General features: G+C 38.6%; 1 protein-coding gene across 1 annotated transcript in view; it reads right to left on the bottom strand.

The window, feature by feature from the left end:
* The window catches only part of ATE1 (arginyltransferase 1), a gene marked incomplete at both ends in the record, with an annotated part of 68,537 nt that overhangs the window by 21,277 nt on the left and 32,251 nt on the right, over positions 1–15,009 (bottom strand). The window contains one exon of the mRNA XM_079535216.1: positions 11,720–11,819. Within this exon, the coding sequence (XP_079391342.1) occupies positions 11,720–11,819 (100 nt within the window). The remainder of the gene's footprint in view (positions 1–11,719; positions 11,820–15,009) is intronic.

Consider the following 15,009-nt stretch of genomic DNA (forward strand, 5'->3'; position numbering starts at 1 on the left):
AGGTTTGCTCTGTCAGAGTATTCCAACCATGTGTTAGAACTTAACAGTAAGTAACGCTACAGAAAAAAAGCATGTACAAAAATCCGGACCAAAGTAGTACTGTTTAAAAAGAACTTTCTTCTGTTGCCCATAAAAATGTTTATTTTCACTGTAAGTTTTCATTCCTGAAATGAGCATTCTAACTTCAGGTCAACTGAGCTTGTCAAGCATTTGTTAAACAAGGCTGATTTGTTTGCTGAGAGGGGAGCATCTGTGCACAAAGTTCTCTGTGTTCTCCAGGAGCGCCTTTAATACCTCACCTTGTGCCCATCTCAACACCTGTAAGCCAACATCTGAACTGAACCATCCTTGGTAACAATGGAGCAGCCTCAATGAGATACAAACCTGCATCACCAAAAAGTTCGTTTTGTCACCATAGAGATGTTTGTTGTCTCCACAAACGAAAAGGTACAAAGCAGCTAGGCACCGTGCCCCCCTACAGAACACAAACACCTGAGCTGATATTGGACAAACCAAAAAACCAGCCCTGCATTAAGCTGACACGACTCTCGGTACAAGCTTCTGATCATATGCTTAATCTTCAGACTCAAAACTGAATTGAAGAACAGGTCAGAGCTCCATTTGTAGCCACAAGAAACGCTAAACTAAGACTTGTAGTATCCTCAGTGTTCTAGAGCCTCTCCAGAACTGGGCTAAAAAGAAACAGGAAGGAATCCAAATACAGGAACAGAGAGCAATCATAGGGTAACACAAAATATGTCCAGATGGATTGATGCATTGAATTTTTGTCAAGTTATTCACAGGGAATGGTAACTGCAAACATACTTTACAAGAAATAACAGCATTTTTCATCTTTTTCATGTTGACTTGCTTTCATATCTCTCCTTATGTTAACAAATTATTTCTCCCTTATTAGAAACAATATTTCTTGTCAAGTCAGTCCAATTTTAAGTATCCAAAATTGAACAAAATGAAATTACAGTACCAAATTCTGTAGCAGTCATTGTGCCCACAGGCTTTGCATCTGCTAGCTCTGTAAATGCATGTGTGTGTGCTTCTGGCTCCATAAAATTGCCCAAGTTCAACACTATTCTCATAGCTGGTTAGAACAGATTTGCTATTATGCTTCCATAGCAATAATTCAGGTGAAAAGGTACAGACATGTCCACTTACATGGTAAGGAAAACATACTGCTTAACATTAACGTATCCCCAAAGTATCCTTTATAATTGCCTTAGAAGAAAACAAGTTTGAGGACTGGAGTCAGTAACTAAACCCACATATACAGCACATATGTCCTGATGGTACCAAAAGCTGGTAACTCAATGGTATACTAAATGTACGCCTAACTACTGGATTAGGGACATATTAAAAGTAGAACTGCATTTATAGAACACCAAGTGCTTGACCTTAGCAGTTTATCATTCCCACTTTTCAAAGTGAAAACAATAAAGCTTCATAAGAAGGTGGAGTTGTCAGCACGGGGGCCTGGGGGCTACCAATTCAGTCATCAGTGTGATGGAAACAACATTTAACACCCAGTATTCCTTTACCAACACCCAGTGATTGAAAATAGCTTCTTGATGACAAATTCATCATCAAACAGTGAATCAGATAAAATTCCACGAAGGAAACCAATTTATCTTCCAAACTAAGGCTTCAGTCTGGGTTTCCAAAACAAGCTCTATCAAAACCAAATAATACATGAGATACATGCAGCGTTTTACTCAGCATCCTTCACTGCCACTGGGAGATGTGACCTGAGGATACAAAGAGCATCAAGTCCTCCCAAATGGAATGTAACACAAAAATGGCTGCCAATCCTTCTGGAAGAGGGAATGGAAGATAATTAAGAAGGATTAATACCAAGTCACACAATGCCACCCAGTAAAGAATAAAATGGAAAGAATGTAAAAAAAAAAAAAAAAAAGCATTCACAAATGATGAATAAACTTTACTGAACACATTAGCACTAAGTAGCCCTGCAGAACAGTAGCTTCAGTATCTTAAATAAAATCAATAGATTAGTGGAACAAAAAGGTCATCTCCTCTTCTGTCCATTCATAGAACAACAGTGCATTTGTGTTGGGATCAAACAAAGCATTTGGTTCCTGTGTACTTTTGCTCCATGAACCCATTCTTCTTTAATTAGTTAACAATGGGATCGTTTTCATTCCCTTTCTTCTGTGTCATTCTAGCTCAGTTTTACTTGTGAAAACATTTTCAAATTACCATTTTCATTCAGAGAGAGAATGGGAAGAGAAGCAAACAGTGGAACACGCTATTAAAAAAAGATGATCTGGTCCTTTGAAAGCCTTCTAGTCAGAATCTCGCAGTCATCCTATACATATAACACTGCAAATAACTACTATTAACATCTCCCTGTACAGAAACAATTTCATTTCATTTAACTTCTCCATTGGCTGTTCTGCTAGGGGGCCCTACCTGGACTCAAAGAGAATACAGATTTATTTTTAAGTGACACGTAACTGAAAAATGTTGGGGGGTATCAGGATAGCATGAAATAAGCTCCTCCTCTACTGGTCATACTTGTATTGTGAAAAAAACACACCACAAAACAATTAAATACTGTCATCTGCAATCCAATATTAAAGCTATTTGCTCTGGAGTTTGTTTATTTTTAATTTGTTCCTTTCTTTGAACAACCTCTTTCAGCACTTACTGCAGTAAAGATGATAAAACTCATCCTAAAAGTTTCCATATATCCTGCAGGGAACAACTATAAAACCCCTCCCTCGATGCTCTGCCATCTTGTTTAATGCAGCATTCTCTCTTAAACGAAGAAAACAGGAACTTGTAACAGATAACTTAGTTAGAATGGACAGAAGTGAGATTCAAGGTCGTCTACACTGTGCTCTCACATTCAGCCACAACTTTAGCACCAAAAAAACTCAGCAAGTTCCAATTTAGACCATTCTAAAAAATTCGTACTCAATTCCCATCTTTTCCTCCTTGTCTTCAGAGTCTATGCATCTTCTTATATAAGAAGAATTATTAACTTCATTGTGAATAATGTATGTCCTCAGCATTTGAAGGCCTAATTTTAGACACTGTTCTAGAGGAAAGAAATGGATCTGCTGAAGAAAATCCAATGGACATCATAAAGAATGGCAAGAGAATTAAAAAATGCAACTGGGAGAAAACATTAGAAGTAACTGAGGGGTTTATTTTGGTGAGTGGATGGGCAGTTGGAAATAATATTGTTCAGGAAGTTCACGTCAGACAATCCAATGAAAGATAAAGCACAAAAATATATAAGGATATAACTACCAACATATGAAGACATGTCAAAGGAAACCTTTGGCAGATACATGTCCCAGTGCATCCTAAAAGTGCGATTGGACCTGCCTTGGAGCAAGGTCTACAAAATCCCTTATGGACCCTGACAAGTCTATTTTTCTATTTCTTCCAGGTTCCAAATCATTCCCCTCTACAGCAATTTGGGACTCTAGTTCATATCTAAGCAACACTGATGTACAAGCAATCGTTGTCATAAAATACAGAAAGCTTTTTACAAGCTGACTCTTGGAAGCACTGTGGGTAACATCAGGATCGATAACAAATAATAGAACCTCATTAATATGCTTCCACTCAGTACAGTGAGCAGCTAAACAAACTCAAAGAAAATAATCATTCAAAATAAAGAATAGTTGCCTAGATTAAGTGTAACGCTTCAGAGAAACACACTGTGATAATTCTGTAAAATATAGGCTCCTAGTAAAACCAGACCTCATTAGAGTATCTACCATTAAATCTTTCCTGTAAAATTGGAGAAAAAAAATCTGTGGATTAACTGACCTGTCAGCCAGCTCCTACTGTAAAGACTGCAAGGTGAAATACAGCAGAGCCAGGAGAAGCAGGAGTTCCTGGCTTCCAGACCAAATAAATTCCTCCTGACAATACTGCCTAATTAAAGCAAATTTCATCAGTGAAAAGCAAAAGTCAGAAAGAATACAATGAGAGCAACCAAATTCAGCCAGAGTTCCAATATTGCAGGTGTCAGCAGGTTCAAAAGACCTGGTGCAGAGATAAAGCTGACCTGTGTTTCAATGGCTTCAGTGACAGATTTAAAGGGCTGTTTGTTCTCCAGGACAAAACACCTTTGATATTTTGCCCAGAGCTTGAAAACTTGCCTCTGAGCAGCCTCACACAGGGACATGGCTGTGTGGGAAACGAAGGCATTACCCTCACTGCACCCTGTGCAGCAGAGCATCGTAAGGTGGCTGCCTCAGCATATGCTAAATTCACCCATCTTTGGGAACAGCCAAAGAGACGGACCAAGCAAATTCAGGATGCTAACCAGCATCCAAGAATAATTAAGTCAACAAAATACACAGCAAAGCCAACAAAGCAGCACCTCATTAACTCACTTGTTAGAGACTTGCAAAAAGCACACAGACTTGCATGCAACTGACATTTTTCTAGCACTGACCAGTGGATTTATAGAATTGTAAATGGAAAATTCTGAAACACGAGCCATGACCTCATTGCTTGGATGAAGAGGAGAAATTAATGACGTGAATTGCAAAGAAATTATTCCTCCTCCCCCTCTCCCCCCACCAAAAAAACAAAACAAAACCCACATGACTTTTGCTTATATATTTCACAGTCCACAGTTCTCACTTTAATTGCTGAAGGCACAACAAGCCCCCTTCGAATTCAGTCGAGGCAGCAACAAGCAGTGAATCTGTGACCATGCAGAGCCATGAATTAGACATGATACATTTCCAGCAGCTATTAGCATGCAGAAGATGGTTTGTGTCAGGTTTATTAACACGATCTTGAACAAATCTTTTCAGCGGCTCTTTTTGACAGAGGCAGTCAGGTTACCTCTAATAACTCCAAAACCATCTGGTGGTACAGAATTAGCCTACAATGAACAAACCGTCCCCTTCCTTGGGTGCTTTCATTAAGGTAGGCTTAGATTTTTGCTTATTTTGGCTTCATGCAAATTAATTATATTTATCAAAGAAACAGTATAGGAAAACCAACTCAAATAGAAAAAACTAATGTAGCAAGTGATACATGTACAACATATTGCTTCTGATGTACACATGTAGGTGATTAATACCACCTCTACCATGTTTTTATTCTTTAGAACATCTGAACTATATACACGTTTTTATATCTATTTATACACAGACAGAATCTCATTGTACATGAAATAGGAACTTGTTACTGATATTAAAATCATTAATAGAATGAATATTATCATCAAGTATTTTAATGTTGTTATTTTAAGTCATGTCATATTTGGAATTACTTAAAAGATGTTGAACATTTCTTTCAAGTAAGCTATATGGGATCTTGTTCCCTCGGGATTGTTCGGCTCGGTTTGTATTTTCTTACTGATTTCAGCTGGTGGAGGTTGGTTTTTAAGGACTGTGTGAAGATGGTATAAGGGCATCCAAGCAACAAACTGCAAGATACACAGTGGTTTAGGAGGGCATTTTAATATTATTTATTCAGTATAGAAAGGTTACAAATTTAAACATTAAAAAAAAAAAGAGAAATTTACTAAATTGGAAGAATTGGTTTTGTAATTGGAACTGTATCAAATAAGAATTACAGGTGTACAAGCAAAACTTTAGGAAGGCCATATCCTGCATGTATATCCTGCATGTCTTCTGCAAAATGACTTTCAGATACAGTACCAAAGTTTGTATATTGTACACCCCCAGTGTCTGCACGTGTGTATTCCCCCAAGGGACAGTACAGCAATGAAAGAGGTTTCAGAGATCTGCTGAGCCCTGTTCAACAGTCATTTCATTCTGTGCTGATAGAAGCCCACAAACAAGGCAGGCAGCCATGAATACGCATCATGCTTGCACCTGAGTTCTGCTATGCTTCAATCACCTACAGCTTGAAGTAAACATCTGAAAAGGAATCCACATTTCCAAAATTAGAATAATAAAGCCAGAGGAATATTTTTGCATTTTTCCCCAAAGGAGTTCTAACTGACAAAAAAAAAAAAAAAAAATTCATTGCAAATATTTTAAAAAAATGGAAAACTGGAGTTTCTTAACTTCAAAGACTTGGCTGAGCTCTGCATTTGTTTCTAGTGGTAAAGTGGATTCCAACTGGTTTTTGCCCTGCAAATCTTGCATGAAACTCAGCACAGCTTCAACACACACACACACACACACACACACACACACACACACACACACAGAGCATAATCTTTTACCAATTACATACGCTATGGAGCGCAGCAGCTTAGAGGAAATAATAATAGTAATTGCATTCATTATCTTGAACTGACATAAAAAACAACAGGGAAATGGATACTCTACTTTTAAGCAATTTTATTTGCATTGAAAATCCACTGTCAGCACTCAATAATGTTGTTGCTATTCAGAACAGAGGCTTTCAATGCTCATAACACCACCGTTGTCCCAGTTTCCACAACCTGGAGAGAAATCTGTCCAAAGTCAAGAGGAAATACTTGAAAATATTCACCCCTAGCCTAATGTGATCCCTGTGGGTCCCCTCCAACTCAGGATATTCTATGATGAACTGATTTTTGTCCTCCTATGGTACTTTCCACCCTTCCCTGTGTTCCCATTGCTTTTCACTCCAACATGCTCAGTACCATTTACTCAGTGTGTGCTGTAAGCAGCTAGGAGAAGTCTTCTGGGCAATGAGAAGTGCAAGGAAAAAGCTTTTATGGAAGAAAGCAACAAATGAAAAAAATAAAAATAAAGATAAAAGAGGGGAACAGCAAGCTCTAAGGGACACTGCAGTATGAATATAACAACATGTGACATATTCGTTCATGAAAGACCACCAATCTTCAAGTCAACACCTGGGGTAATATAGATGTAGATGATGATTTTTTTTTTGCACTAGTTACATCCTGAAGGAAGATTATGGCAATTTGATTTTTAAAAGCATTCAGCACGCATACAGTTGAAGAGAAATCCCTTTAAAATTCTTCCCCCGCAGCTGAGTTCATCATCTCAAACACCATTGCAAGTCTTGGCCAGCCATTTTAAAGGAGTTCTGGAGAATCCCTTTGGGTTTGAATGCCAAAAGCCAAGCCATAACTCAGAGTGGTCTTTTTCCCCTGCAGTCACTAACCCAAACCATTAGAAGGAACACACAGAGCACATTCACGGCTCCAAGAAAATGAGAGCTTGGTTTCAGCTGCTGATACCAACACAGAGCAGCAACCTGACCACATAGGAAGTCCCATGGAGAAGTGGAAGGAAAGTACAAGTAACGTGGCTAAAAACTGTATTAACAAGCTAAAGCTAGATGCCATTGAAAAGCAGGGAGACTTTTCACTCCATTCTGCAATTTATCATTTTCAGATTTTACAGTTGTTATTAATACATGTTTCAGTCTTTGCTTTTCGCTATCTTGTTTGTTCTTAAACAGTTTTACAAAAAAAAGAAAACAAAACACCCCAAAACTACTGCACTGCCAAAACCTGTATGGCTTTTTATGAGTATACATCAGCTTTTCAACCTATGTATTTACAATCTTTACCAAAAAGTAGCATTGCATACAACTACTTCACAAACCATAATAAATACTGCCTTGTCAGAATATTTAGTTGACTATACATGACCTATCCGTAAACACATTTTGAATTTATTTCTATGTATGGTATTCCTATGAGCAAAATTAACCCTGGAGAAGCAACTAGTACCAGTGCAAACAGACCCAAGCAAAGCAAGTCCAATTCCCTAATTTGATTCATCATCTGTTCCCACTGTTAATAGTAACAGCATGGAGAAAACCAGGCTTACAGCTGGTGGCAGCTTTAATACATGCTAAATAAAAAGATCGAGCACAGAGGTATACCTACACCAGCTTTTTCTAAGTGATGCTTTTCAAAGCTATTTCAGTGGCAGAACTGTGGGAGCTTGTGCTTACAGCCAGAAATGATGGAGGTTTCTATTGAGACGCATTGCAGTAAGTCACTTTCCTCTGCGTGTCTCAGCCTATGCAGGAAATCCAGGCTTTTTGTAAAGGTTAACTGAGTTCCAATGGCCAAGAAGGGTGAAAAAGCCCCAGGTGGGAGGCAGACCAACATGGGAGCTGGAGATGCAGGCTGCTGCTACATCATGCTGCTGCGGAAGGAGTGATGCTGAAATTCCTAAAATGAGCCAAAGAAATTGGCTCTGGAGCTCTATAAAATTCCAGGGGCACCACTTACGACCGCAGTCAGCCTGAGGTATTCAGTTCAAGAGAGATTAATCACAGATGAATCAGCCTTTTGTTTCTTTTTTGACATTTCAGAACCCTTTCTAGTATTCCATCTATCTGAAGTCTGGCCATGCCTTGATACCAAAGTAGACTGTTTGAAATAATTCCATTTACTTTGGCCTGCATACAAGTCTGGATAAAGATTTCAGTCAAAACATCTCTTCAAATCACAGAATGGTCTTCAAATAGCACACAGATAGTGAGGCAAGGAGGCACTAGGTCTCAAAGCTTGCTGATGTTATTTATTTACTGACTTCATGGGGCAGTGTCAGGGCAAGGGGATGGTTGGCCAAACCCACAGACAATAGGTGCCCCAGTTGCACTGTTTGTATGTAAATATTGACATTGAAAAAGATTTAAAAAAAAATAAATAAATCACAAAACAGCCACAACCAGAAGTAGAGAAACTCAGGTAGCAAACTACCAACAAAATCTGTCTGGTGTCACCCACCAACAGACTCAAAACTGGTACCAAAGAGCTACGACAGAAAGACCAGAAATTAGATTAGCGTTACAGGGAGCTCAGAAGCAACTGGAGAATGCAAGTTTAATAACATAGAACCACAGAAAAAAATTTTGTGGGATAAATCAGACAGAAGCTTGGCACAATAAAAACAATCCAAAAGCTCCCAACTATCTCTCTGATGTGGCCATTGGTTTAGTTCTGAAATTTTATAAATCTGTTTGTAAACAAATGTCTTCAAGCTGAAAATACGTTTAAAATTAGATACAGAATGTAAACACTTGAGAAGCAATCCTGAGTCCAACATTATCCTAAAATAAAACACCTCCTTGTACTTCAAGTTTTAACACAGGCTCCAGAACGCATTAGGAAAAAGACTTTGCATCTTACAAGTGCTGGAAATTTTTCCAGAACACTATTTTCCCAACCTAAGAACTACCACATCTAACAAAGCCTGAAGAGTTTAACCACAAGGTCGTGAATTTTAACAGAGAACCATTTTAATCTTGTATGTAGCTGATCTATCCTCACCCCCAAAAAAATGGAATAAAGCCATTGCTTTGTGTTTTTCATCATATTTTTCCATATTAATATAGTTCATAGAACTACAGAAATCCTTTTGTCTCAATTTAATGTATATTTTATTGTACTGGTACATAAATATTAACCCACTGATGGAACAAGTCTAGGAAGAGCTGGGAACTGAAAACTAGCCCAAAATTGAGATATATTCCTTTCCCCATTTGCAGTTTCCATGGCTCTCTGCCATTACAGAAAATGCCATTGCAATCAAATGCAAACTGCTTGGGAACCAAAGGCACAGAAAGGAAAGGGGTCAGAAGAAAGCTCATTTTTCAAGACTTGTGTAATTACCAATCTGATCCACTGTGGTGGGTGATGCTCTTTACCCCCATTAAGCTTGCTGCTGATAATTCAACATTTCTCAGCCCTATTCTCAAGCCACTGGAATCCTCCCCCCCTTTAGGATCCTCTTCCATGACATTCAGGCCCCTGATCTTCACTGGACATCACATCACACACCATTTACATCAAAAATTGTATCATTTGTAGAAGCAGAAGATGAAAATGTCACAGGCTGACCACCAAAAACGAGCTGAGTTCTGCCCCAATGTGCTCAGCAGCAGCCACCCATCCAACAGCCGCACTGCTGATTGGAGAGGAGATGTCTACAATTTGCATTCCAAGGAAGTACTCATGTAGAACAAGACTTTGACATTTGCTGCTAGATATCTATACCTCCAAGCTAGGAGTGGTGTATTTAAAACTAAAGCATTCTGCTATGTCCTTGTGCAGACAACATTAATTCATCACTCTCGGATTATAACATAAATGAGCAGAACAGTCCGTTGCACAGATCCCCAATTATTTCAGCCAGGTCTTGTGCAGGAGACTGAGATTGATTAATGCAAAGTGGAACCCTGTCAAACTCCTTAAATCAACATCACCAAGTCGCTGTTTTTTACACATCCCCTGTCAGCAGGAAAAAAGGCAGCTTCACAAGCATTCAGACTGACAAACGTGAGCTCCAAAAGACAGTATGGTGGAAACCAGTATTCAGACTTAAATGTTTTTGCCAGAAGCATTCTTAAAAAAAAAAAAAAAAAAAAAAAAAATTCAATCAAAATGTCAGCTTAGGCATTTCTACTGATCATAACCTCTGGCTCGAAGGGAAATTTCCTAAGATTTCCCAAATCCTGTGATGTCACTGTAATCAAATGTAACGTGTGTGTTCTTAGAACACATTGCTTATAGAAAGATGCTGTCCCTGGCCTCCATTCCTAACCATTCAAGCACAGACAAGTGGCAGAGAAAATGACAAGCAGAAAACAAACAGTGGTTAGCTCTTTAACCCATTTAATTTGCTTGTATGGCACCTGTTCAGTAACACTTACCTACAGCCTTTCCTTCTCCCACACTGAATTCACTAAGGAAAAGGAGCCTCTAACATCCCTTTAACCTTTAAACCAGAACCAGGCAAAGCCTTCAACATGTAATGCCCCTAAGCCAAGCTGATGTTGCTTGAATTGGCAGGTTAAACAAGTCAGTTCTTCCCCACTCTGCTCAACCAACCCCTTCACAATGGCAATAGCATTATCCAGAAGCATTTCATTGCTCAACTTCACAATTTGTTTCAGTTTTTAGGCTCTTCTTTCACAACCATCACTTCAATGAGCACCGCTGCTTTTTGGTTATTTGAAAGCAAGCTGAAAATGCAGGTTTTCAGCACGTTTTGAGGACGAAAAAAGAAAACACTAAACTCTTGATCTAGATTTCATTTGCTTTCTACATTTCCATATTATTAACATCCATCATTATTTGTAGACGTTCAAATTTCTATCAGTTTTCACTACTCTGATATTGTGCAGCAATATTGAAAAAGCAATGGCATCTTCACGAAGAATAGATGAGATCTAACAAACAGAAGAGATGGACCCTTGGGCATATAGGTCTACATAAAGTTGAGGCTAACAGAGATTACAAAGCAGATTTGGTGACAGACTGGTTGTGCCAAATGTTCTGGGATTCTCCTCACCCTTTTTGCTACTTGATCCAAAATTCCTAACAATCTGGCTTCTCATAGTTTTATCTGCAGAGTAAGCCCCAGGAAGTCATGCTATCTCTGCCTACAGTCACTAAGCAACAGCTCCACAAATACTCACTCAAACTCAAAGAAGGGAGAATTTCAGTCTGTTGGCAAATATACCGTAAACACGAGACACCCAGGTAACCAAATGACAAACTATTATCTGACAGCCTTGAAAATCTCTCCAAGTGAACAGCTTTTAAGCCAACTTGTAATAAATACCACATGCAGCTAAACTTTAAAAAAAAAATAAATAATCCTGAGTCAAGTTAAAGAGTAACCAGCGCCCACATTTAACCACGTAAAGTCTATTTTGAAATCCAAAGTGACAATTACAAAAATATTATGCTACTATGAGAACTGTCAAATGCTTTGAATAATTGTACACAAAGGAAAGAAGTAAAAACACACTTTACCTTGTAGCGCATTTTGGGGCACGAATGAATGTAGAAACCCATATAATAAAAACAGAGATCAGGAGCTTTCTCATGAAGTTGCCTAGTAAAAGCAATTTCCCTACGAAAGGAAAACAAAAAGGACTAATTATTTATGAATACAATTCCTACATTCATTTCATCATTCAAAGAAATGCTTTCCAACCACCTGGCTTTTGACTTACTTGAAGGACTAGACTTCAATCAGACAATGAAAATAAACAAAATGTTGTCTGAGGCTTAAAAACACTCATTTTTGCCTTTTGCCTTGCCATGTGACCAACTTGAAGTTCAGAGAGAAAGTGTCCAAAAGCCTTTATTTAGCATGTTCCCTGTTAATATTCATGCACATTGGCATGCTACAGCAATCTGACACAGCTATTGTACACACACAGGCTAAGGCAGCTCAGGAAAACATCAGTAATTCTAAAAAACAAGCCTCTTGTTTGTTCTATTCATTGCAATGCAGTAATTTACACATAAAAACATCCGTCCTCGTGCAGCAACAGCCATTTTTCACTTATCTCATGTTTGTTTGTACAACTTTCTCATTTATTTTCAAAGAGAACCATGAGCATATTCCAAAATAAGTTTGCTTATTATTTTGCTTGCAAGAGGAAAGCAGTGTTTTCAAAGCGAACCTGCCAGCATTTCTACTGCAACACTCATTTTTACAGTATTTGTAACATTGCAGTTCACACTTGCATCAAATTTGATGGAACTTGGATGCTGGTTCTTACTTTCAGCATTGAAAGGAGAAGATCTGAGCATGGTCCTATGGGAAGCATGTATAAAACCTATTTGGGTTTGTTGTTTTCTTTTTTTGATCTCTTTAAAACTACAATAGTAATGAGAATGTTTAAATATGCTGAAAATCTGACATTTCAGTTCCATGTACTTTGCTGAGACCACTGGAGTACATTATAAATCTACACTGTATCTGCTGAAAAAGGAAAATATCTCCAAGTTACTTCCTATCTGAAAACCCAGGTAAATAGAACAGATTGCAAAAGTGAGGTTTATATACTGCCAAAAGTGTACCAACATGACAACATCTTTTAACACATAGCATGAAGTCAAACATCCTTACCATTCCAAGCCGATTATCCCAGATCTAATTAAATATATACATTTGTGCAATTGTACAATCCTGGATGACTACAGGAAAAGAGCATTCTTTGCATTTGTAAATACCTTCGACACTCTTTGCAATTGTTCTACATTGGCATCCCAACCTCATTGCCTTATGGTCAGCAGTAGCAGTCCTACAGGCAGCTCTATTGTCTGCTGCAAGTTTGCTGGGGGGTCACAGCAAATTAATGCATGACAGCAGTGATACCATGCTTAGAATTACTGCAGGTGTTTTCACATAAACGGCAGTGAAGAAATACACTCCAGGAATGACAAGCAATACTGGGGAACAAAAAAGCATGCTTCTGTCTCCCACCTCCCACCTTGTACTTCATGGAGTACAATTTGACCTTCTTTTCAGATTCCTTTCTTGCTCCCTAGGTCACTGACCAACTGACCATGTGCAAACCTACGGTTCCCAAAACCAGGAGGGAACTGCAGTGCTGCACAGGAATGGGAATTGTACCACTGCAGAACCAAACTGAGACCTAACGCAAGAAAAGACTCTTCCATCACACCAATCTGGCAGCAGCAGTGCAGCACTACACTGCACAACTCACACCTTCCTGCATTTTCTTCTGCCTAAATCATTCTCCTGGAAAAGGGGTTATAGACTTAAACTTCTTTAAATAAGGCTTTCAGTTAAGATACATGTTTAAGGAATTATAATGGCTGTTAATGCTTGGCAAGAATAGGCAACTAGTGAGCAATAGGAACACATCAATACAAAACTCAGTATTTCAGTGCTAAATAACCCAATTCCAAAAGAACTTTGAGCATTTTTTTTGTCTTAAAACAGATAGATTATGAATATTATGGTTACCTGCTGCTAATGATTGTAGGTAGCAGGGGGAATGCTGAACATTTTCCTAAAAATGACAATAAGAATCACTTCACATGTCCTGGTCAGCTTCTCCCAACCCTTCCTCAGACTCATATATTACATGTAGCCTCCTCTCCTCTCATTCTGTACTCAAATGCCTCCTTATTTCAAAAGATGTTCAAACTGCATCCTTTCTATGACTCAGAAGCAAAAATACTCAGAGTAGCATGAAGTAGAAGCCATAGCATTGCAGTGCAGTTTAACCTCATCAGAGTAAAATTGGCAACAGCTTTTGAAGTATCAGATACCTTTGCAACTTCCTAAATCCTCCCCAACTCTTAAGGGCTTTTTTCCCCCTTTTTGAAAAGGGATCAAGACTGCCCCCCCCCCCCCCCCCCCCCAAGCCTACTGAAAACTCATTTTTATTGCCTTAAATGCAGCAGAATTTACAAGCTGCTTTTGCACGAGTTGAGCCATACAAGCATGCTGCAATGACAAAGCTTTAAATTTATTAGGTAGAAAATTTTAAATCATTTCAAGAATTCATAAGCATGGATTATGTCAGTCTATTATTACATAAAATAATGTGATACATAAAGGTACTGAAAAACAACTCTTAGAATTTGCTTATGGCAATTTGCATTAAAAAATAAGACTAATTTTAAGTATCAAGTGTTTGCATTAAAATCCAGACCACTAATAGAAACAAAGATCACTTCTACAGCACAGTCATCCCAATGTTTTCTACCTGTTATTTCTGATTTGGAAAAAAGGTAACTCAGACACTTAACTACAGATCAAACGAGATGCTACACATCAACGTAACTGACAGTTACACGAATGCACATGACAACACAGAAGTTACCCCTGATCTGAGCCAGGACCAGACTAGAGATGCCCAGAGACCCTTTCCTGCCTAACCTTTTCTATGATCCTACAGTTTCTCCTTCATAAGGAAAATCTCCAGAACAAGGTGAGGAAAGCCAACAGGAAGGCAGTGTTATCAGCTCTTGCCAAAAGCAACGGGAGAAACTGCTCATAGAGCTTAACCGACCTAGAAGCTTACCAGAGTGGGAGGTTCTGCACTTTGTCCAGCCATTCTCAGCTTCATGGCTCCACCATAGCTCTTGCACCAGCTCCAGTACTAACAGCTTCTTCACTGAGAAGAAACTCAGCTCACTAACAAAGTTGCTGAAGCAAAGTCTTCTACTCAGTAAACTAACCTGGCTAAAAGTGTGATTGCTTCTAGCAATCATACATGGTAGATAGGGAGGAGTGATTGCAGTGATTTCATTTCAGCAGGAACAAACCATTAGAC

The sequence above is a fragment of the Tetrao urogallus genome (assembly GCF_951394365.1).
Source record: "Tetrao urogallus genome assembly, chromosome: 5".
Lineage (NCBI taxonomy): Eukaryota > Metazoa > Chordata > Aves > Galliformes > Phasianidae > Tetrao > Tetrao urogallus.